This window comes from Ranitomeya imitator, chromosome 2 (assembly GCF_032444005.1).
Source record: "Ranitomeya imitator isolate aRanImi1 chromosome 2, aRanImi1.pri, whole genome shotgun sequence".
In the NCBI taxonomy this organism is placed as follows: Eukaryota; Metazoa; Chordata; class Amphibia; order Anura; family Dendrobatidae; genus Ranitomeya; species Ranitomeya imitator.
This window is the reverse complement of record NC_091283.1, coordinates 160,436,609-160,460,350: the sequence shown is the minus strand read 5'-3', so window position 1 is coordinate 160,460,350 and position 23,742 is coordinate 160,436,609. Positions and strand designations below refer to the sequence as shown.

Below are 23,742 nucleotides of genomic sequence, written 5' to 3'. Positions count from 1 at the left end.
AACCTCTGGAAGAGCATGGCATTGTGAATGTTACACATATACAGCCTTTATTCTACTGAGTTAAACAACTCAGCTTTATCTCATGATGGAAGAACCTTTGGATGGTAAAATATTTTCCTCAAAAAGCAGTTTATTGAAAAAAATCCGATTTAAATAAAAAAAATCCGATTTAAATAAAAAAAAAAACGTTTTTTTTTATTTTTTTAAAAAACAACATTGATTTTTATCCACCCTAGCTATAGGTGATGTCACTGTTCTAAGCAAAATAATATTTGGCACTCAAGAGGATTGCAGTGAACAGAAGGGTTTGCTTATTCGGTAATATTTATAATTGACGATTTGGTCCTAGCCCTTGGACCTTCATAAGAACTGATTACCACCAGAGAGGGGAGGACACGGCTGCTGCGCCATTTCCTACTGACAAGTGTCGCTACATCTATCTGGTGGTAATCAGTTCTTATGAAGGTCCAAGGGTTAGGAGTAAAACGTCAATTATAAATATTACCGAATAAACAAACCCTATTGTTCACTGCAATCCTCTTCAGTGCCAAGTATTATTTTGCAGGTTTTATGGGTTGGAACCCTTCTTTGGCACCACTACACAACTTTTAGGAGTGGTGTATATCTCTATATATTTTGTCACTGTTATAAGGTTTCCAGGGTGGCTACATGGTGCATTCATGGAGTAAAGCCCTTTCACAGTAACCATATTGGAGAACTAACTACAAGAGATTTGGGGCAGAACCCGCAGGTCCCTCAAGTACCTTAGTCCACTCTAGAGCTATGACCTCTAGACAAAGGGAATCAAGGGACCTGCAGGTTTCTGCCAGCAAATTCTCTGTCAGATATTGTAGAGAGAAGCTTACGGCAGCAGTTAGAGGTCACAGCTTTACGTTCCTCACCTTATAATCTTCCTCAGGCAGAAGGAGCAGTAGCGATGTCCACACTGGGCCTGGAACGGCCTCCTAAGGATGTTTTTACACTCGTAGCACAAATATTTCCCTTCTAACTTTGTCCCAAGAATTTCTTTCTTGAAACCGGGCTCGTTAGTGTCTATAGAGCCGGGTGCCGAGGAGATGGAGACCGCGGCAGAGGCCATGCGCAAAGGACACCTGGGAGGAAAAACATAAAGGTGGAAACATTATAATGAAACCCTGCAAACTGCCCTGGACTAAGCTGCAAGTCCTACACATAGAACAACTCCGCACAGCCGGCGATAACCCTGACACGGTGCAAACACGTCTTCTACAGAGGTGCTCCAGGTGCGCGGAATGTCTGCAGCCAAAACCCCATCTGGCCGGAGATTTCATCCATTATACGTTTATACTTAAAACAACTCAGCTCTTCACCTCACCTGTGTTTCTTGTCACAACATTATTAAACCCACTTGATTTTGGTACTGCGCAATATAAAGACAGTGACCTCAAAACCTCCGTCTATTCCTGAATGTGTCTTCTATACTGTAAGGGTACCGTCACACTATACGATTTACCTACGATCATGACCAGCGATATGACCTGGCCGTGATCGTAGGTAAATCGTAGTGTGGTCGCTGGGGAGCTGTCACACAGACAGCTCTCCAGCGACCAACGATGCCGAGGTCCCTGGGTAACCAGGGTAAACATCGGGTAACTAAGCGCAGGACCGCGCTTAGTAACCCGATGTTTACCCTGGTTACAAGCGTAAAACTAAAAAAAAACAAACAGCACATACTTACATTCTGGTGTCCGTCAGGTCCCTTGCCGTCTGCTTCCCTCTGCTTCCCGCACTCACAGACTGCCGGCTGTAAAGTGAAAGTGAAAGCACAGCCGCTGTGCTCTGCTTTCACTTTACGGCCGGCAGTCACAGTGCGGGAAGCAGACGGCAAGGGACCTGACGGACACCAGAATGTAAGTATGTGCTGTTTGTTTTTTTTTAGTTTTACGCTTGTAACCAGGGTAAACATCGGGTTACTAAGCACGGTCCTGCGCTTAGTTACCCGATGTTTACCCTGGTTACAAGCGACCGCATCGCTGGATCGCATCGCTAGATCGGTGTCACACACACCGATCTAGCGATGACAGCGGGAGATCCAGCGATGAAAGAAAGTTCTAAACGATCTGCTACGATGTACGATTCTCAGCAGGATCCCTGATCGCTGCTGCGTGTCAGACACAGCGATATCGTAACGATATCGCTGGAACGTCACGAATCGTACCGTCGTAGCGATCAAAATGGTATAGTGTGACGGTACCCTTAGTGTTTATATTGCTGATATGGATAAATTTATGAATTTTTATGCACCTATGTACTCCGTGTCCTCCTATCTACTGACCTTTCCAAACAAGCCTAGGTCACCACCCTTATCAGCTCACTATCCAACAATCCTAAACAACTGACACTTTTCATTTCCTCCTCAGTCCAAGAGTGCAGGCCCCCCACCCCTGACCTCAGCGCAGATGATCCGGCCACTTATTTCAAAGAAAAAAATTAACCAAATTTGACAGGAAATTTTCTCCCAATCCCCTAACGTTATGCATTCTTTTCCCTCCTGCAATCCATCTAGCTCACTTTCTGTCTTTGAACCGATCACAGAAGAAGCTACCAGGATCCCTGAATATTCTCACCCTACACCAGTGTGTCCCTATTCCCTCACATCTCCTTCAGCCCTTTTCTCAGGCTGACAATACTCCCCTAACTAAAATATTTAACCTCTCTCTCTCTAGTATTTTTCCTTCCTTCTTTAAAAGGGAATCTGTCACCTCATTTTTCGCCTATAAACTGTGGCCACAGCCATCAGGGGCTTAGCTACAGCATTCTGTAAGCCCCCGATGTAACCTGAAAGATAAGAAAGAAAAGTTAGATTATACTCTTCTTTGCTTCCTGTCACTGCTCCGGCACAGGCGTACTTTGTCCTGTTGAAAGTAGTGTAAAGTACTGCAGTGCGCAGGCGCTGGGTCAGAGAGGCCCGGCGCCTGCGCACTGCAGTACTTTACGCTGCCCTCAACAGGACAGATAAAGTACGCCTGCGCCGTGACAGGAAGCAAGGAGGATGACGACATCGTATGAAGATGGGAGGTGCCGGACCCGGACTGCAAGGCCCATCGGACAGGACCGCAGCGGGACCGCCCCTGGGTGAGTATAAACTTGTTTTTCTTATCTTTCAGGATACATCGGGTGCTTATCTACAGCATTACAGAATGCTAAGCCACTGATGGCAGTGGCCGCAGTTTGTAGGCAAAAAATGGGGCGACCGATTCCCTTTAAACATGCCAGCATACTGTTCATCCATTACTTAAAAAAAAAAATCATCCCTCGACCAGAACTGTGCTAACTACATATCTATCTATAATCTCCCCTTCATTTCTAAACTTCTGGAATGTTTGGTCTGTTCCCATCTCATGCGCCCTCTCTCTCAGATAACTGTTCTTGACCCTTCACAATCCAGTTTCCGGTCTTTACTTTCTACTGAAACTGCCCTCACTAAAGTTTCTAATAATCTCACTAAATCTAATTGTCACTGTTCCCTGCTGGTTCTCTCTGCAGCATTGGACACAGTGGATCACCAGCTCCTCCTCACTATGCTCCGCTGTATCAACCTCAATAACACCGTTCTCTCCTGGTTCTCCTCCTTCCTCTCTGACCGCTCCTTCGCGGTATCTTTTGCTGGCGCCTCTTCCTCACGGTTCAGTCCTAGGCCCCCCTCCTTTTCTCTCGCTCAAACCATCAGAAGATTTAGTTTTCAGTACTTTCATTATGGCGATGGCACCAAATTATACACATCGCCTCCTGAAATCACCTGTGCATTACAACAAAATACCAGTGAGTGTATTTCTGCTGTCTCTAACATCATGTCCGGCCTCTATCCAGCAATGAATCTGCCAAAAACTGAACTCTTTGTGTTTCCTCCATCCACCAACATTCCCAAACTCAATATTGCTATTTCCATGTATGGTTACACCCAGGGCTGTGGAGTCAGTAAGCAAAACCACAGTCTCAGACACCTCAATTTCCCTGACTTCAGACTCCAACTCCGAGTCCACAGCACTGGTCACTATTAACATGTACATAAAGTGCAGCACAGATTAATCTCACCTCCGACTCCACAGAACTGGTCACTACTGAGCATGTACATAAAGTGCAGCACAGATTCATCTCCTCTACCACTCCACAGCACTGGTCACTACTGACATGTACATAAAGTGCAGCACAGATTCAGCTCATCTAAAAGTTGAGATCCTTAGATCAAGAACAGAACAGACATTTACAGGACATTTTATAACTTTCCCAAATTATTATGAAAACATTTACAGCACATCCTGCATTGTATTACTGTACCCAATGTATTATATATTTTAGCAGTCTGAGTCGGTTCATTTTATACCGTCTCCAAAGCCCTGGTTCCAACCTTGTTCCTTGCACCATCCGCTTACACCCCCCCTCCATGCATTTAAATAGCCCTCTGTCTGTACTGTACACACATTGGCTGGTGACCGGTTCATGCAGCTTATGTGAATACCCGATTTATTATATTGATGGCTGGACCATACAATACAAGCACTTTTTACCATATAACTATCCAGTCTCCTCTATTTCCTCATAGAAAGCTTGTGATCAGGGCCCTCATTCCTCTAGGTATCTCTTGAATGTGTTTACTCTTTAATATCTGGTGTTTCAGAAATAAAAATTATTATTAATGAAAGGCGAGTGACAGCACTCGTTTCTAGAAAACAAGATAAGAGGGCCAACACGCTGGCTGTGACTGCTAAATTACAGGTCTCATCAAGTGGGAGGCAGACAGGACGGACTGAGACTAGTATTCCTACAGCATGCACCACAGGTCACATGGATGCAAAATGGTTTCTGTACATCTTAGGAAAAGAAACAAATAGCAGACAGTGTATGGAGGGGAATTTCCACCTTCCTGGCACAGCTCCATTCTCATATCTGATAGCTGTCAATTTACATGTAGGTACTGTGCGTCTTCTGATCCCAGTGATATATATTTATTTATTTTTATTTCTTTATATTTTAGGGGCTTTCTGGTTAGAAAAGTCACCAAACAAGACTCAATTTTAATCCTCCCTCCCACCCCCCTAAGTATTCAAAACTTATAAAAAGGTTCACGGGAATCAAATAAAATAAGAACACTAAATATGCCCCCCACACACACACACAAAATATTGCTTTGACCTCAATTTTTTTTTATTTTCACAAGGGAAGATAGGAGAAAATGGACCCCAATATTTCTTGTGCAATTTTCTCCCATATGCGGCAATTCCTCACATATGGAGTACATACGTCATTTACAGAGTTCAAACAGTGCGAGAACAGCAGAAAAACTCACAAAATGACTGCATTTCGGGAATTACACCCCCTCTTAGGAAGTATATCTAATATACACTGCTCAAAAAAAAATAAAGGGAACACTTAAAACAACAGAATATAGCTCCAAGTAAATCAAACTGTCCACTTAGGAAGCAACACTAGTTGACAATCAATTTCACATGCTGTTGTGCAAATGGAATAGACAACAGATGGAAATTATTGGCAATTATCAAGACACACTCAATAAAGGAGTGGTTCTGCAGGTGGGGACCACAGACCACATATCAGTACCAATGCTTTCTGGTGTTTTGGTCACTTTTGAATGTTGGTTGTGCTTTAACACTCGTGGTAGCATGAGACGGGCTCTACAACCCACACAAGTGGCTCAGATAGTGCAGCTCATCCAGGATGGCACATCAATGCGAGCTGTGGCAAGGTGGTTTGCTATGTCTGTCAGCGTAGTGTCCAGAGGCTGGAGGCGCTACCAGGAGACAGGCCAGTACACCAGGAGACGTGGAAGGGGCCGTAGGAGGGCAACAACCCAGCAGCAGGACCGCTACCTCAGCCTTTGTGCAAGGAGGAACAGGAGGAGCACTGCCAGAGCCCTGCAAAATGACCTCCAGCAGGTTACAAATGTGCATGTGTCTGCACAAACGATTAGAAACTAACTCCATGAGGATGGTCTGAGTGACCAACATCCACAAATGGGGGTTGTGCTCACAGCCCAACACCATGCAGGACGCTTGGCATTTGCCACAGAACACTGCTAACGCTGCTTTACCATTTGTTTTTGCATGCGTTTGCGGATGATACGCTGCACACAGACACAAACGTGAAACTAGCCTAAGAGAGTATGATAAAGTCCCATGTCTGCACCTGACTGTGGGCAGTTTAGATTGTTTAATGATATTTTATACATAGTAATGTTTGAACACCAATACAAGTTGTTTTACCTTTGTGGCTGCCGTCACACTATCAGTATTTGGTCAGTATTTTACATCAGTATTTGTAAGCCAAAACCAGGAGTAGAACAATTAGAGGAAAAGTATAATAGAAACATATGCACCACTTCTGCATTTATCACCCACTCCTGGTTTTGGCTTACAAATACTGATGTAAAATACTGACCACATACTGCTAGTGTGACGGCAGTCTATGTGTGCGCCTCATTCTGTATTTATGTTTTCTCCCTCATGCTGCATGTTCTTTGATACACGATGCAGCACCCTGTTCCCTAGACTGTGCACCCATTGCTGTATGTCCTTACATGATGTCTAGCGTGTGATGGGAAATAATCACATGGCAGCCGAGTGCCTGGGTGCACAAACATCTGTAGGCACAGGACAGCGCAGTCTGCACTGATCAATCATCATATAGCTTCACATCAGTGCTACCATTGGCTGCAGACATCCTCCACTATGTTGGGTATCGGTGGGTTTACTCTGGCAGAACCTGCACTGATAAACATTATAAACAAATCAAAAATTGTGCTAATATGAAGGGGTTGTCCTGCTTCACCGATTATTCCCCCAAAGGCTTAGGGACGCAAAACAAAAGTAGTTCTTGCCCTCCCTGCTTCTCACCGCTGCTGTGGTCAGCTGCAATGATGATATTACATTGACAGTGCTGCAGCCAATCTCAGATCTCAATGGTCCGGCTGATGTGGAGCCGCTGAACTTGGGAACCTTTTAAACAGAACAACCCCTTTAAAGGCCTATTGCATGGGGCTGATGCAAACGGAGGATCCAATGATAGTTAATGATTATTCAGTCCCTCTGCAGATTGTATACTAGAGACACTGGGAGATGTGCGGTTTACAGCAATGATTTTACTGTTAGAAGATAGGAATTCTCATAAAAGACAACAAACCACAGGGATTTAAGGGTCCATGCACACGTATTTGGTGCAAACAGTTCATCTCTTAGCAGGAAAAAAGCAGTGTAAAATAGATGCATTTTTGGTGAAGATTTTTCCCCATTCATTAACATGGGAAAAATCTAAGGTAAAAACACAAAGAATTGACAAGCTGCCTGCAGATTTACGTAAATCTGCAAGAAACAAAAAAGCAGTGTGTGCATGATACTTCAGAAATCTCATTCACTTTACTGGCATCAGGAAACTCTTTCAGGATTTGTGACAAATATAATGCAGAGAAAAAACACAACCAAGAAGCAATGTGTGCACACAGCCCACAGGAGCGGAACTCCCTCTCACAGGGAATCCCTGTGAATTTTGCACACTATAAGTACACTGGTGTCTGGCTAAGATCTGGGAAATAACCAGTGTGTAGCTGGATATATGATCCCTCTTCAGTGAAGAGAACTGGCATCCTCTGAGGCATCCGTGTACGATTCTCACCAGGATGTAACTCTGACCACATCCTCCTACTCTGAGCATTACACCATCTCAGGCTGATAGGAAGTGCTATAAAGTTATCACACGAATACACAGGTCCTGGGCAGCCCTATAGAGTGGAGGGTAACCTGGGCTGTGGAGTCGGAGCCCATAAGTACAGTAGTTCAGTGCAGTTTGTGGGGAATATTGCTTTTACAAGAATTTGGGAAAGTGATGAAATGTCCTATTCCTGATCTAAGGTCTAGACTTTTAGCTGACTGTGCCGCTGTTTATTTTTATGATAAGTAGTGAAGCTCCCCCTCTACAAATAAGGGGAAAAAATAAACACACAGGGAAGGAAAGCCTACATTCATCTCAGAAGTTCTGGAGTGATCAGGAAAGCAGGATTAAAGAAGGTAAGCACTTCATAAAGCATAGCTAAACTTTTAATAAACTGCATAAATCAATAGTCCAGTATATGTTGTCTCAGTATGCTTGATGTTTGTTTTTCCTCTTAGCTCATGTTTGGAGTAATTAGCTGCTTTTTATACACTATACATAAAACATAAGGGAAAAAACTATTTTTGAACATCTCAAATTCGGAAATACAGTAACAGGATCGATGAGGACATATATATTTGTGTGTTCTGGAATATGGTTCAGCACAAACATGCTCCCTCACTCCTCACAGACTGTTAAGAAATATGATGCATTTAGTGAGCTGTACCCTGCTGAGACAAGCCTCAACATTGGAAGTTCAGAGTAAAGTTATCTAACAACATATTTTCAAACTGTATACTTATCTGTCCTATTGATTTATGCAAAGATTGTTTTATTTCTATCCTAAATTATACAGTGCATGATTCCCTATTCTTGCAAGAATTACAATATACCACAGCCCTGAGGGTAACGTGTCCTCAGAACCTCCCTCCTGATCCAACACAGCACATGTATAGACAGTTCTACTCAAGCAAATATCCATGGAAATAACTTACCTTACAATGAGGCAATTCCTGTAGGTTTCAAGCCCAAATGAAAAAGAAAAAGAAAGAGCACACTCAGTCACATATGCTGAAGAAGCGAAAGTGAAAGCATGACATCTGCTGGTACAGATAACGTGGGACGTACTAAAAAGAATGAAGAAAAGGAATAAATAAAAAGAATGAACATAATAACTTATAGGTCCAAAGAGATGGAGAGGTGTTATAGATTTCTTATGCATCTTGGATATGAACTGAACATAAATTATATGTAAAAAAAATTAGGAAATCAACATAGATCCCGTAAAAAAGGTATATATTATATTCCCTGAGTTTTATAGGTGGGGAATGAACATGAAATATGTGTAGAGAATAGGAGAATGAACACATATCCCATATAAACAGGTGTATATTATATTCCCTGAGCCTGATAGGTGGGGAATGAAGAAGAAATATAAGTAGATAATAGAGGAATGAACACATATCCCATATAAACAGGTGTATATTATATTCCCTGTGCCTGATAGGTGGGGAATGAACATGAAATACAGTATATGTAGATAATAGAGGAATGAACACATATCCCATATAAACAGGTGTATATTATATTCCCTGTGCCTGATAGGTGGGGAATGAAGATGAAATATATGTAGAGAATAGGAGAATGAGCACATATCCCATATAAACAGGTGTATATTCTATTCCCTGAGCTTTATAGGTGGGGAATGAACATGAAATATGTGTAGAGAATAGGGGAATGAACACATATCCCATATAAACAGGTGTATATTATATTCCCTGAGCCTGATAGGTGGGGAATGAACATGACATATGTAGAGAATAGGAGAATGAACACATATCCCATATAAATAGGTGTACCGTATATACTCGAGTATAAGCCGACCCGAGTATAAGCCGACCTCCCCTAATTTTGCCACAAAAAACTGGGAAAACTTATTGACTCGAGTATAAGCCTAGGGTGGAAATGCAGCAACTACCGGTGAATTTCAAAAATAAAAATAGATACCAATAAAAGTAAAATTAATTGAGACATCAGTAGCTGCGTTCATATATCCCCATATCTGCCCCATACTGTGCTCTGCTGCGTTCATATATCCCCATATCTGCCCCATACTGTGCTCTGCTGCGTTCATATATCCCCATATCTGCCCCATACTGTGCTCTGCTGCGTTCATATTGCCCCATAGATGCTCGGTATAAGTCTGTGCCATGGCCGCTGCTGCTGCAATAAAAAAAAAAAGCCATACTCACCTCGCTGATTGCAGCTCCCAGCGTCCGGTCCCGGCGTCTCTCTGCACTGACTAATCAGGCAGAGGGCGCCGCGCACACTAGTGCGTCATCGCGCCCTCTGACCTGAACAGTCAGAGCGCAGATAGACGCCGGGAAGCTGGATCGGCGCCCGGCGGCTGGAACGTGGACAGGTGAATATAACATACTCACCTAGTCCTGGCGATCCTCGCGCTGTCCCTGCCAGTCACAGCTGTCTTCGGTGCCGCAGATTCTTTCTCTATCAGCGGTCACCAGCACCGCTGATTAGAGAAATGAATAGGCGGCTCCGCCCCTATGGGAGGTGGAGCCGCCTATTCATTTTTCTGATGAGCGGTCCCACGTGACCGCTGAAGAGAGGAAGAAGCTGCAGCGCCGAAGCCCGTGGGACGGCAGGGACAGCGCGAGGATCGCTGGGACTAGGTAAGTATACCTCAGCGCCCTCTCCCCCTCACCCGCCGACCCCACCGCTACCGTGACTCGAGTATAAGCCAAGGGGGGCACTTTCAGCCCAAAAATTTGGGCTGAAAATCTCGGCTTATACTCGGGTATATACGGTATATTATATTCCCTGAGCCTGATAGGTGGGGAATGAACATGAAATATATGTAGATAATAGGAGAATGAACACATATCCCATATAAATAGGTGTATATTATATTCCCTGAGCCAGATAGGTGGGGAATGAACATGAAATATGTGTAGATAATAGGAGAATGAACACATATCCCATATAAATAGGTGTATATTATATTCCCTGAGCTTTATAGGTGGGGAATGAAGATGAAATATGTGTAGAGAATAGGGGAATGAACACATATCCCATATAAACAGGTGTATATTATATTCCTTGAGCCTGATAGGTGGGGAATGAACACGAAATATATGTAGATAATAGGAGAATGAACACATATCCCATATAAATAGGTGTATATTATATTCCCTGAGCCTGATAGGTGGGGAATGAACATGAAATATATGTAGATAATAGGAGAATGAACACATATCCCATATAAACAGGTGTATATTATATTCCCTGAGCCTGATAGGTCAGGAATGAACATGAAATATGTGTAGAATAGGAGAATGAACACATATCCCATATAAATAGGTGTATATTATATTCCATGAGCCTGATAGGTGGGGAATGAACATGAAATATGTGTAGATAATAGGAGAATGAACACATATCCCATATAAGTAGGTGAATATTATATTGCCTGAGCCTGATAGGTGGGGAATGAACATGAAATATGTGTAGATAATAGGAGAATGAACACATATCCCATATAAACAGGTGTATATTATATTCCCCGATCCTGATAGGTGGGGAATGAACATGGAATATATGTAGAGAATAGGAGAATGAACACATATCCCATATAAACAGGTGTATATTATATTCCCTGAGCCTGATAGGTGGGGAATGAACATGAAATATATGTAGATAATAGAGGAATGAACACATATCCCATGTAAACAGGTGTATATTATATTCCCTGAGCCTGATAGGTGAGGAATGAACATGGAATATATGTAGAGAATAGGAGAATGAACACATATCCCATATAAACAGGTGTATATTATATTCCCTGAGCCTGATAGGTGGGGAATGAACATGAAATATATGTAGAGAATTGGAGAATGAAACATCCCATAAAAACAGGTGTATATTATATTCGAAAATAAAAATCATAGAGTTCATTCATAGAGTTATGCACATGAAGTTATACTAAGGTAACAAAGCTGCAGTTAGTGATTCATGGGTTACCTTATATAGCAGCGATTAGGGAGTAATCCAGTGTTCGATCTCTAGATAGTCCCGGAGGATGGAGAGGGTTTCGCAGAAGTGTTAGTGGTTGGAGTCCCGGCCGGTGACAGATGCCCTCTTGCTTCTCTGGTAGGCCCTTCCGCAAGCATGGAGCACTCGCGGTAGAAGCCGGCAGCGCGCGGTGAGCGTGCAGGACCTTGCGTGACATCAGAAATCATGTGACCAGGCACGTGACAATGTACAGAGCTCTATGTGGACTAATTCCTACGTGTTTTGGAAAGCTCGGATTCCTTCGTCAGGGATGGTTCATTGATTGACGGAGCTGTCTTTTATCTTCATAGTGTGTCATGTGACATAGAATTTAATCAGTGAAGGCTAAGAGTTCTCTGTTGAGACCTCTAGGTATTAGAGTGTCTAGTTCAAATATCCATCTATTCTCTGCAAGGGACATTTGTTTAATGTATTTTCCTTTTTTCCAGTCCCTTTTAACAATCTGGAGACCAGTGCGCAAGTGCTCACTGATTCTAACATTAAGTGGGCGCTTGGTACGTCCCACAAAGTTTACCGCAAGGGCACTTTAATTAATAAATAACTCCTGAATTATTGCATGCAATGCAATCCCTAATGGTGAATTCTGTGGTTCCGTTTGAAATATTAAATTGTTTTCCGGTTTGCAATGTTTTGCATGTTTTACACTTGTAGCAGGGGTAAAATCCTCTACGGACTTGTAAGAAGCGTGAAAGAAGACTTATTGAGGGATTGGTGATAGCTTTCTTGTAAATACATTTGGGATGAGCTGAAAAACGATCTCCCATGATTTTGTCTTCTTTTAGGACACTCCAATGTTTTTCCACTAGATTTCTTAAAATATGGCAATTTGGATTGTATTGGAAAATGATAGGGATATCTTCCCTAATGTTAGGGTCTCATTTTTTTTTATTTTGGAGTAAATTTATCCTCGGTATGTTTTCCACTAGTTCTTTTGTTTGCATCAATTGACGTTTGTCGTACCCTTTGTTGATAAATTTCTGTGTCAGAAAATCAGCCTCTTTATTAAAGTCGTGGGTCTTAGAACAATTCCTATGTGCCTGTATGTATTGACTCTTTGGGTGTGAACTACGGGCGAACCTGGTCCTCTGGAATCGTTTTATTGACAATATAATTTTCATCTGGTCAGGTGGACATAAACTTTTAACTGATTTTATTGATTAAATAAATAAAAATGATATTTTTAAAAAACTTTACGGCAACCATGAGTACAGAATCAATTAATTTTCTGGATCTGAACATTTTCGTAGAGGAAGGAACTATTCAGACCCAAACATACCATAAACCAACTGATTGTAACAATTACATTTAAATGGACAGTTGCCATCTCCCCAGCTGTCTTATTAACATCCATAGGAATTGTGTAAAAAAAAAATGAGAGACCCTAACATTAGGGAAGATATCCCTATCATTTTCCAATACAATGCAAATTGCCATATTTTAAGGAATATAGTGGAAATATATTGGAGTGTCCTAAAAGAAGACGTTGTGAATATTTTTCTGCCCAATGATGACAGAAGTATTCTAGGAGTGATACCTTTATTGGCGAACCAGAAAATAATATGTTTGCAGCTTTCAGAGCACAAAGGCTCCTTCTTCAAGCAAGATTACTAATTATTTTCTGGTTAGCCAATAAAGGTATCACTCCTAGAATACTTCTGTCATCATTGGGCAGAAAAGTATTCACATCGATTTTTCTGGCTAACACTGTACCACAATACAATTTGTTATTGTAGATCATCTAAAAGAAGACAAAATAAAGGGAGATCGTTTATCAGCTCATCCCAAATGTATTTACAAGAAAGCTAGAAATTTAGGCAATCTAATAGCCCCCACAATCACCAATCCCTCAATAAGTCTCCTTTGACACTTCTTACAAGTCCGCAGAGGATTTTTCCCCTGCAGCAAGTGTAAGACATGCAAAACATTGCAGACAGGGAAACAATTTAACCCCTTTCGTTACCCCCAAGGGTGGTTTGCACGTTAATGACCGGGCCAATTTTTACAATTCTGACCACTGTCCCTTCATGAGGTTATAACTCTGGAACGCTTCAACGGATCCCAGTGATTATGATATACTTTTTTCGGGACATATTGTACTTCATGTTAGTGGTAACATTTCTTTGATATTACCTGTGTTTATTTGTGAAAAAAATAAATTTGGCAAAAATTTTTGAAAATTTCGCAATTTTCCAAATTTAAATTTTCATGCCCTTAAATCATACGGATTTATCACACAAAATACATAATAAGTAACATTATCCACATCAGCACAATTTTGGAACAACATCTTTTTGTTAGGAAGTTATAAGGGCTAAAAGTTCACCAACCATTTTTTTAGGGACCATATCACATTTGAAGTCACTTTGAGGGGTCTATATGATAGAAAATACCCAAGTGTGACACCATTCTAAAAACTGCACCCCTCAAGGTGCTCAAAACCACATTCAAGAAGTTTATTAACCCTTCAGGTGCTTCACAGGAATTTTTGGAATGTTTAAAAAAAAAAATGAACATTTAACTTTTTTTCAATTTTTTTAATTTCAGATCCAATTTGTTTTATTTTACCAAAGGTAACAGGATAAATTGGACCCCAACAGTTGTTGTACATTTTGTCCTCAGTAGCATATACCCCATATGTGGGGTAAACCACTGTTGGGGCGCATGGAAGAGCTCGGAAGGCAAGAAGTGCAGTTTGACTTTTCAATGCAAAATTGGATGGAATTGAGATAGGAGGCCATGTCGTGTTTGGAGAGCCACTGATTTACCTAAACAGTAGAAACCCCCCCACAAGTGACCCCATATTGGAAACTAGACCCCCCCAAGGAACTTACCTAGATGTGTTGTGAGAACTTTGAACCCCCAAGTGTTTCACTAGAGTTTATAACGCAGAGCCGTGAAAATAAAAAATCATTTTTTCCACAAAAATATTTTAGCCCCCAGTTTTGTATTTTCCCAAGAGTAACAGGAGAAATTAGACAGCAAAAGTTGTTGTGCAATTTGTCCTGAGTACGCGGATACCCCATATGTGGGAGAAAACTACTGTTTGGGAACATGTCGGGTCTCGGAAGGGAAGTAGTGGTGTTTTTTAACTCAAACTTTGATGGAATGGTCTGCTGGCGTCATGTTGCGTTTGCAGAGCCACTGATGTGCCTAAACAGTAGAAACCCCCACAAGTGACCCTATTTTGGAAACTAGATCCCCCAAGGAACTTATCTAGATGTGTTGTGAGAACTATGAACCCCCAAGCACTTCACTAAAGATTATAACACAGAGCTGTGAAAACAAAAAATAATTTGATTTTTTTAGCCCTCAAATTTTTATTTTCCCAAGGGTAACAGGAGAAATTGCACCGAAAAACTTGTCCAATTTGTCTTGAGTACGCTGAGACCCTATATGTGGGGGTAAACCACTGTCTGGGCGCATGGCAGAACTCGGAAGTGAAGGAGCACAGTTTTACTTTTTCAACGCAGAATTGGCTGGAATTGAGATCGGATGCGATGTCGCGTTTGGAGAGCTCCTGGTGTGCCTAAACATTGAAACCGCCAATTCTAACTCCAACCCGAACACACCCCTAACCCGAACTGGCCCCTAACCCTAATCACACCCCTAATCCCAACACTATTCCCAACCATAAACATAATCCAAACCCTAACCTCATCTCTAGCCACAACCCTAACCCAAACTTTAGCCCCAACCCTAACCCTAACTTTAGCCCCAACCCTAACTTTAACCCTAGCCCTAACCCTAATGGGAAAATAGAAATAAATACTTTTTTATTTTATTATTTCTCCCTAACTAAGGGGGATTATAAAGGGGGGTTTGATTTACTATTTATAGTGGGTTTTATAGCGTTGTTTTGCTTGACAGCTGTCACACACTAAAAGACGCTTTTTGCATCACCACATTTTGAGAACTATAATTTTTTCCATATTTTGTCCCACAGAGTCATTTGAGGTCTTGTTTTTTGCAGGACAAGTTGATGTTTTTATTGGTAACATTTTCGGGCACCTAACTTTTTTTTATCACTTTTTATTACAATTTTTGGGAGGCAGAATTAACAAAAAACAGCACTTTATTAATTTCTTTTGCGGGGGGGCTTTTATACCGTTCCACGTTTGGTGAAATTGATAAGGCAGTTTTATTCTTCGGGTTAGTACAATTACAGCGATACCTCATTTATATTTGTTTTATGTTTTGGTGCTTTTATACAATAAAAACTATTTTATATTAAAAAAATTATTAGTTTTGCATTTTTGCATCGCTTCATTCTGAGAGCTATAACTTTTTTATTTTTTTGCTGATGATGCTGTATGGTTGCTTGTTTTATGCGGGACAAGATTATGTTTTCAGCGATACCATGCTTAATTATATCTGTCTTTTTGATTGCGTGTTATTCCACTTTTTGTTCTGCGGTATGATGATAAATCATTGTTTTTTGCCTCGTTTTTTATTTTATTTTCACTGAAGGGGTTAACTAGTGGAACAGTGTTATAGGTCGTGTCATTACGGATGCGGCGATACTAAATATGTCTAATTTTATTGTTTTTTTCTTTTTATTTACATAAAGAAATGTATTTTTTGTAAAAATATTTATTCATTTTTTTCCATTTAGGAATTTTTGTAAAAATATTTTTACACGTTAATTTTGTTTGTTTTTTTACTTTGTCCCAGTGTGGGACACCACTGTATAAAGTCAGATCACTGCTCTGGCACTTTGCAGAACACTGTGTCAGATCAGCGATCTGACAGGCAGTGCTGGAGGCTTGCCGATGCCTGCTCTCAGCAGGCACTGACAAACCACCTCCCTACAGGACCCAAAAAGACCCCGCTGCCATCTTGGTTCCGGGGCCCGCAGGGAGGAGACCCTCGGAACAACGCAATCACATTGTGTTGTTCTGAGAGTCCCAAGGAAACAAATTGGGAGCCCCCTCCCTGCGCGATGCTTCCCTATGCCACCGCAATGCTGCGATCTTGTTTGATCGCAGTGTTTCTGGGGTTAGAGTGCCGGGAACGGTCCATGACCGCTCCTGGCACATAGTGCCGGATGTCTGCTGTGATAATCAGCTGACACCCGGCCGCGCTTCCTCCGTGAGCACGGCTGATTGGTGGTGACGTACAATCCCGTCCATGGGAATTAGGTCCCAGGTCACACAAACGGCATAGTGCATCTGTTGGTAGAAAGGGGTTAAACAAATGTCCCTTGCAGAGAATAGATTGATATTTGAACTAGACACTAATACCTAGAGATCTCAAAAGTGAAGTAGAACTCTTAGCCTTCACTGATTAAATTCTATGTCACATGACACACTCTGAAGATAAAAGACAGCTCCGTCAATCAATGGACCATTCCTGACGAAGGAATTTGAGCATTCCGAAAGACTTAGGAATTAGTCCACATAGAGCTCTGTACATTGTCACGTGCCTGGTCACGGTATTTTCTGACGTGACGCTAGATCCTGCACGCTCACCGCGCGCTGCCGGCTTCTACCACGAGCGCTCCATGCTTGCGCAAGGGCCTACCAGCAGGGTCGGTGTCAGCACCCGGGCAAGTGCCGGGGCCCTGGCGAGATGGGGGGGCCCATTTATGGTAGTGTAACTACATCCTGGACCCTGCTGTGTGTGACTGACTCAGACTCAGTCAATCAAATCTCTCATGCTGGCGCCAAGCGGGCGGCGGCGCCTCGGCAGCAGACAGCACAGAGCTCCGACTGTGGTTTCGCTGGCGCCTGGCGCTGCGCAACTGCCTGCAATACTCACCAGTCACCTCCGCCGGCCCCTCACCATGGATATACAATACAGAGAGTCACTTCTGGGCGACGCCGGGTCATCTGTCCTGTCACTTCCGGTCGCCGCCCTCGTCATCCTAAGAGCCGGCAAGAAGAGCTCCTCACACAGTCACAGCAGAAGATCTTCCTGCATTCGTTTAGTTCCATTCCAAGTCCACCACAGCCACAGGTCCAGCAGTGGCAGCGCCAAGCAGGAGAAGAAGAGCAGCAGCTGCACGGTCGGTGAACGGTGCACCCTCTCCCTGTGTCCACAACGAGGGCGACGGACGGCGCCGCGTGAAGCAGTAAGTGAGTGACTCGTCTTCGATGACGGTCCCAACGCTGCGCATTGCGGGCGGCGGAAAGGGGGGGGAATGGGATGCAGCCTGCTGACTGCATGCCTGCGCCTGCTGCGTGCATCCTGCCAAGTTGTATTGCTTCATTCAGAGTTTGTGAACCTTATCACGGGGCTGTGCTATACACTGCGCGGGCTGCGCTATACACTGCGCGGGCTGCGCTATACACTGCGCGGGCTGCGCTATACACTGCGCGGGCTGCGCTATACACTGCGCGGGCTGCGCTATACACTGCGCGGGCTGCGCTATACACTGCGCGGGCTGCGCTATACACTGCGCGGGCTGCGCTATACACTGCGCGGGCTGCGCTATACACTGCGCGGGCTGCGCTATACACTGCGCGGGCTGCGCTATACACTGCGCGGGCTGCGCTATACACTGCGCGGGCTGCGCTATACACTGCGCGGGCTGCGCTATACACTGCGCGGGCTGCGTTATACACTGCGCGGGCTGTGTTATATACTGCGCGGTGTTGTGAATTCTGTGGCAGAGCTCCCTCCTGTGGTCACAAGTGGTACTTCGGCTGATTCTCTCTGGGAGCTTCCGTTTGTGGAGGAAACTGGTACTGCTGCTTCTGAGTTTCCTCCCTCAGGTGATCTGGTGAGGTCGTTAGGTGCTTCTCTACTTAACCCCACCTAATGCTTTGATTCAGGCTTCCTGTCAATGTTCCAGTGTTGGACTTGTGTTTCTCTGGATCATTCCTGTGGCCTGCTGCTCTGCATAGCTAAGTGCTTCTTTGCTATTTGTTGCTATTTTTTCTGTCCAGCTTGTCTATTTGTTTTGCTGGAAGCTCTGGGACCCAAAGGGTGTACCTCCGTGCCGTTAGTTCGGTACGGAGGGTCTTTTTGCCCCTTTGCGTGGTTTTCTTTAGGGTTTTGTGTAGACCGCAAAGTTATCTTTCCTATCCTCGTTCTGTCTAGAATATCGGGCCTCGCTTTGCTGAATCTGTTTCATCCCTACGTTTGTCTTTTCATCTTACTCACAGTCATTATATGTGGGGGGCTGCCTTTTCCTTTGGGGTATTTCTCTGAGGCAAGGTAGGCTTATTTTTCCTATCTTCAGGCTAGTTAGTTTCTCAGGCTGTGCCGAGTTGCATAGGTAGCGTTAGGCGCAATCCACGGCTGCCTCTAGTTGTGTTTGAAGAGGATCAGGGATTGCGGTCTGCAGAGTTCCCACGTCTCAGAGCTCGTTCTATTATTTTAGGTTATTGTCAGATCACTGTATGTGCTCTGACCTCCATGTCCATTGTGATACTGAATTGCCTCTCACAACAGCGCGGGCTGTGTTAAAGGGGGGGGCCCAGTGAGACTGTTTCGCCCAGGGCCCTCAAAAACCTGGAGCTGGCCCTGCCTACCAGAGAAGCAAGAGGGCATCTGTCACCGGCCGGGACAGTGCTCCAGAAGACTTCCTGAACTCCAACCATTAACGCTTCTGCGAAACCCCCTCCCTTCTCCGGGACTATCTGGAGATCGAACACTGGATTACTCCCTAATCGCTGCTATATAAGGTAACCCATGAATCACTAACTGGAGATTTGTTACCTTAGTATAACTTCATGTGCATAAAGGTACCTTCACACATAACGATATTGTTAACGATATCGTTGCTATTTGTGACATAGCAACGATATCGTTAATGAAATCGTTATGCGTGACAGCGACCAACGATCAGGCCCCTGCTGGGAGATCGTTGGTCGCTGAATAAAGTCCAGAACTTTATTTCGTCGCTGGACTCCTGCTGACATCGCTGGATCGGCGTGTGTGACACCGATCCAGCGATGTCTTCACTGGTAACCAGGGTAAACATCGGGTAACTAAGCGCAGGGCCGCGCTTAGTAACCCGATGTTTACCCTGGATACCATGCTAAAAGTAAAAAAAAACAAACACTAGATACTTACCTACAGCCGTCTGTCCTCCAGCGCTGTGCTCTGCACTCCTCCTGTACTGGCTGTGAGCCGGAAAGCAGAGCGGTGACGTCACCGCTCTGCTTTCTGGCTCACAGCCAGTACAGGAGGAGAGCAGAGAAGCACAGCGCCGGGGACAGACAGCGGTAGGTAAGTATCTAGTGTTTGTTTTTTTTTTACTTTTAGCATGGTAACCAGGGTAAACATCGGGTTACTAAGCGCGGCCCTGCGCTTAGTAACCCGATGTTTACCCTGGTTACCGGGGACCTCGGGATAGTTGGTCGCTGGAGAGCTGTCTGTGTGACAGCTCTCCAGCGACCAAACAGCGACGCTGCAGCGATCCGGATCGTTGTCGGTATCGCTGCAGCGTCGCTTAATGTGAAGGGGCCTTTACTCTATGAATGAACTCTATGATTTTTATTTTCGAATATAATATACACCTGTTTTTATGGGATATGTGTTCATTCTCCTATTCTCTACATACATTTCATGTTGATTCCCCACCTATCAGGCTCAGGGAATATAATATACACCTGTTTATATAGGATATGTGTTCATTCCTCTATTATCTACACATATTTCATGTTCATTCCCCACCTATAAAGCTCAGGGAATATAATATACACCTGTTTATATGGGATATGTGTTCATTCTCCTATTCTCTACATATGTCATGTTCATTCTCCACCTATCAGGCTCAGGGAATATAATATACACCTGTTTATATGGGATGTGTGTTCATTCCCCTATTCTCTACACATATTTCATGTTCATTCCCCACCTATAAAGCTCAGGGAATATAATATATACCTTTTTTACGGGATCTATGTTGATTTCCTAATTTTTTTTTACATATAATTTATGTTCAGTTCATATCCAAGATGCATAAGAAATCTATAACACCTCTCCATCTCTTTGGACCTATAAGTTATTATGTTCATTCTTTTTATTTATTCCTTTTCTTCATTCTTTTTAGTACGTCCCAGATAACGTGTGCTTTGTCTTAGTTTTATTCACAAAAAAAACGGTCTGCCCAGCCGTATTTATAGCTGCTTCGATCTACACACTCAGAACCTGATGGGTGTATGCAGGGCTGCCACTAGAAATTTCGGGGCCCCATACTGGCAAAATTTTCGGGGCCCCCTTGAGACTCCGCCCAGGCTCCACCCCAGCCCCGCCTCCAGGCTCCACCCCACGATCTGTCCACAGTCCCACCGCTCTCTCTTGGAAAAACTCCACTTCTCACCTATCACACATTAACAGTTCCCATCACCAGATCACACATATAGCCGGCAGCTTTTGTTTTGGCCAAAAGATTTTTTATGCCGCCACCATAACACAGTAGACACTTTTGGCCGGGCCCTACTCTACTGTAACCTATTAAATATTTGTTAAAATATGCAATACAATTTAGGTATATTTATATTTATTTTTCAATTTTTTAAATGACCAATAATATCACATACAAAGAACAAATACTGCTACACCATTACCAGACCACATATTACCACCACATAGTGACTGAATACTACAATTCTGATCAGTAATAAAAAAAAAAGCACCATACTATCACCATAAGTGCCATTATACACAGGAGATCTGTACTTAGTATGCAGTGTTTGTGTACAGATAATACAGTGATCACTAGTGAAATTATACACAGGAGCTCTGTATACAGTGTATAGTGTCAGTGTATAGGTAACACACTGACTTACCAGTGACGTCTCTAGGTTGAAGTCCTTCATCTTTCATCCAGCACAGACCGCCATCATTTCATCCAGCCAGGACTCGTTTCTGCAGGAAATAACACAGTTATCTCGAGCTCTGCTTGTAGAATACATTAATTAATTTTCCCAACTTCTACATTACACCACATGAAGAAAAAGAGGCGACATAGAATCACTCTACACAGTAACAGGATCGCCCCCTCATTTAAAACAGTATCCTCAAAAAATAAAATAAATACATCACTGCAGTAATAATATCCCTAAATTAGTCCCTATGGTAATAATATTCCCCATCCTGACCCATTTGTCTCCATCATATCAATCCTGCCCCATGATCCTGCAAGATCTGTCTCCAATTCTGCCCCCAGTGTCTCCAATTCTTCCCCATCTGTCTCCAGTCATGCCCCCATGTCTTTCATCATACCCCGTATCTCCTCTGCCCCTGTCTGTGTCCAGCATCTCCTCTGCCCCTGTCTGTGTCCAGCATCTCCTCTGCCCCTGTCTGTGTCCAGCATCTCCTCTGCCCCTGTCTGTGTCCAGCATCTCCTCTGCCCCTGTCTGTGTCCAGCATCTCCTCTGCCCCTGTCTGTGTCCAGCATCTCCTCTGCCCCTGTCTGTGTCCAGCATCTCCTCTGCCCCTGTCTGTGTCCAGCATCTCCTCTGCCCCTGTCTGTGTCCAGCATCTCCTCTGCCCCTGTCTGTGTCCAGCATCTCCTCTGCCCCTGTCTGTGTCCAGCATCTCCTCTGCCCCTGTCTGTGTCCAGCATCTCCTCTGCCCCTGTCTGTGTCCAGCATCTCCTCTGCCCCTGTCTGTGTCCAGCATCTCCTCTGCCCCTGTCTGTGTCCAGCATCTCCTCTGCCCCTGTCTGTGTCCAGCATCTCCTCTGCCCCTGTCTGTGTCCAGCATCTCCTCTGCCCCTGTCTGTGTCCAGCATCTCCTCTGCCCCTGTCTGTGTCCAGCATCTCCTCTGCCCCTGTCTGTGTCCAGCATCTCCTCTGCCCCTGTCTGTGTCCAGCATCTCCTCTGCCCCTGTCTGTGTCCAGCATCTCCTCTGCCCCTGTCTGTGTCCAGCATCTCCTCTGCCCCTGTCTGTGTCCAGCATCTCCTCTGCCCCTGTCTGTGTCCAGCATCTCCTCTGCCCCTGTCTGTGTCCAGCATCTCCCCTGTCTGTGTCCAGCATCTCCTCTGCCCCTGTCTGTGTCCAGCATCTCCTCTGCCCCTGTCTGTGTCCAGCATCTCCTCTGCCCCTGTCTGTGTCCAGCATCTCCTCTGCCCCTGTCTGTGTCCAGCATCTCCTCTGCCCCTGTCTGTGTCCAGCATCTCCTCTGCCCCTGTCTGTGTCCAGCATCTCCTCTGCCCCGGGCCCCCTCCCCTGGATCACCGCTACCAAAAAAAAAAAAAAACTTCTTACCTTGCCATGCTCCCGCGGCGGGCGAAGCTCCTCCACGCAGGTGAAGGACGCACTCGCCGGCGGCTGACGATGACGTCAGACGCCGGCGAGGTGCGACTGCGCACTGCCACCGTTCAAGTCAGCTGCCAGCCTCCGACTGGCTGGCGGCGACTGTTAACTATTGACGTGCGGGCACGGGCCCGCACGTCAATAGTGAGCCGCAGCGCCTCCAGGGGGGGCCCGGTGAGCAGATGAGACGGGGCCCGATGCGGGCCCCCTCTGCCCACCGGGCCCCATACGCCAGTCATGGCTGTCATGCCCTGATGGCGGCCCTGGGTGTATGTATGTCCCCTCCAACAGGTCTCAATGATGATACCACGCTCCATGACCAGACATCCTGGTTCCCGTAGACAGGAGAGCCTAAGGCTATGTGCTCACGTTGCGTTTTTTATGCGTTTCTGCTGCGTTTTTTTTTAAAGCACCGGTAACGCATAAAAACGCTAAAAAAAAACGCATTCCCATGCAATCCAATGGGATTCTACAGTTGCTGTGCCCATGCTGTGGACTTCCCCGCTGCGGAATCGCATAGCAGTAAAATCCACAGCATGTTCATTATTTCTGCGGAATCGCTGCGATTCCGCCGCCATAGGACTGCATTGAAACACTCACTTTATGCATGTGGCTATGCCGACCATGCATAAAGTGAGCGCTTCATGTGCGGATGGTACCCAGGATCTGGAGGAGAGGAGATTCTCCTTCAGGCCCTGGGATCCATATTCAAGTAAAAAAAAAAAAAAAAGAATTAAAATAAAAAATAGGGATATAGTTACCTTCCTATGGCCCCTGGAGTCCTCCCGCTTCTCAGCGGT

At 44.3% G+C, this 23,742-nt stretch overlaps 1 protein-coding gene across 2 annotated transcripts in view; it reads right to left on the bottom strand.

The window, feature by feature from the left end:
• The window catches only part of TRAF2 (TNF receptor associated factor 2), a 136,803-nt gene that overhangs the window by 79,701 nt on the left and 33,360 nt on the right, over positions 1 to 23,742 (bottom strand). Inside the window, exons 2-3 of one of the 2 annotated variants that reach the window (XM_069747656.1) lie at positions 8,637 to 8,654; positions 903 to 1,112 (exon numbers count right to left, since the gene is read on the bottom strand). In XM_069747656.1, the coding sequence (XP_069603757.1) occupies positions 903 to 1,099 (197 nt within the window). In that variant the 5' untranslated portion in view covers positions 1,100 to 1,112; positions 8,637 to 8,654. The remainder of the gene's footprint in view (positions 1 to 902; positions 1,113 to 8,636; positions 8,655 to 23,742) is intronic. The other variant, XM_069747655.1, reaches the window with a different exon arrangement.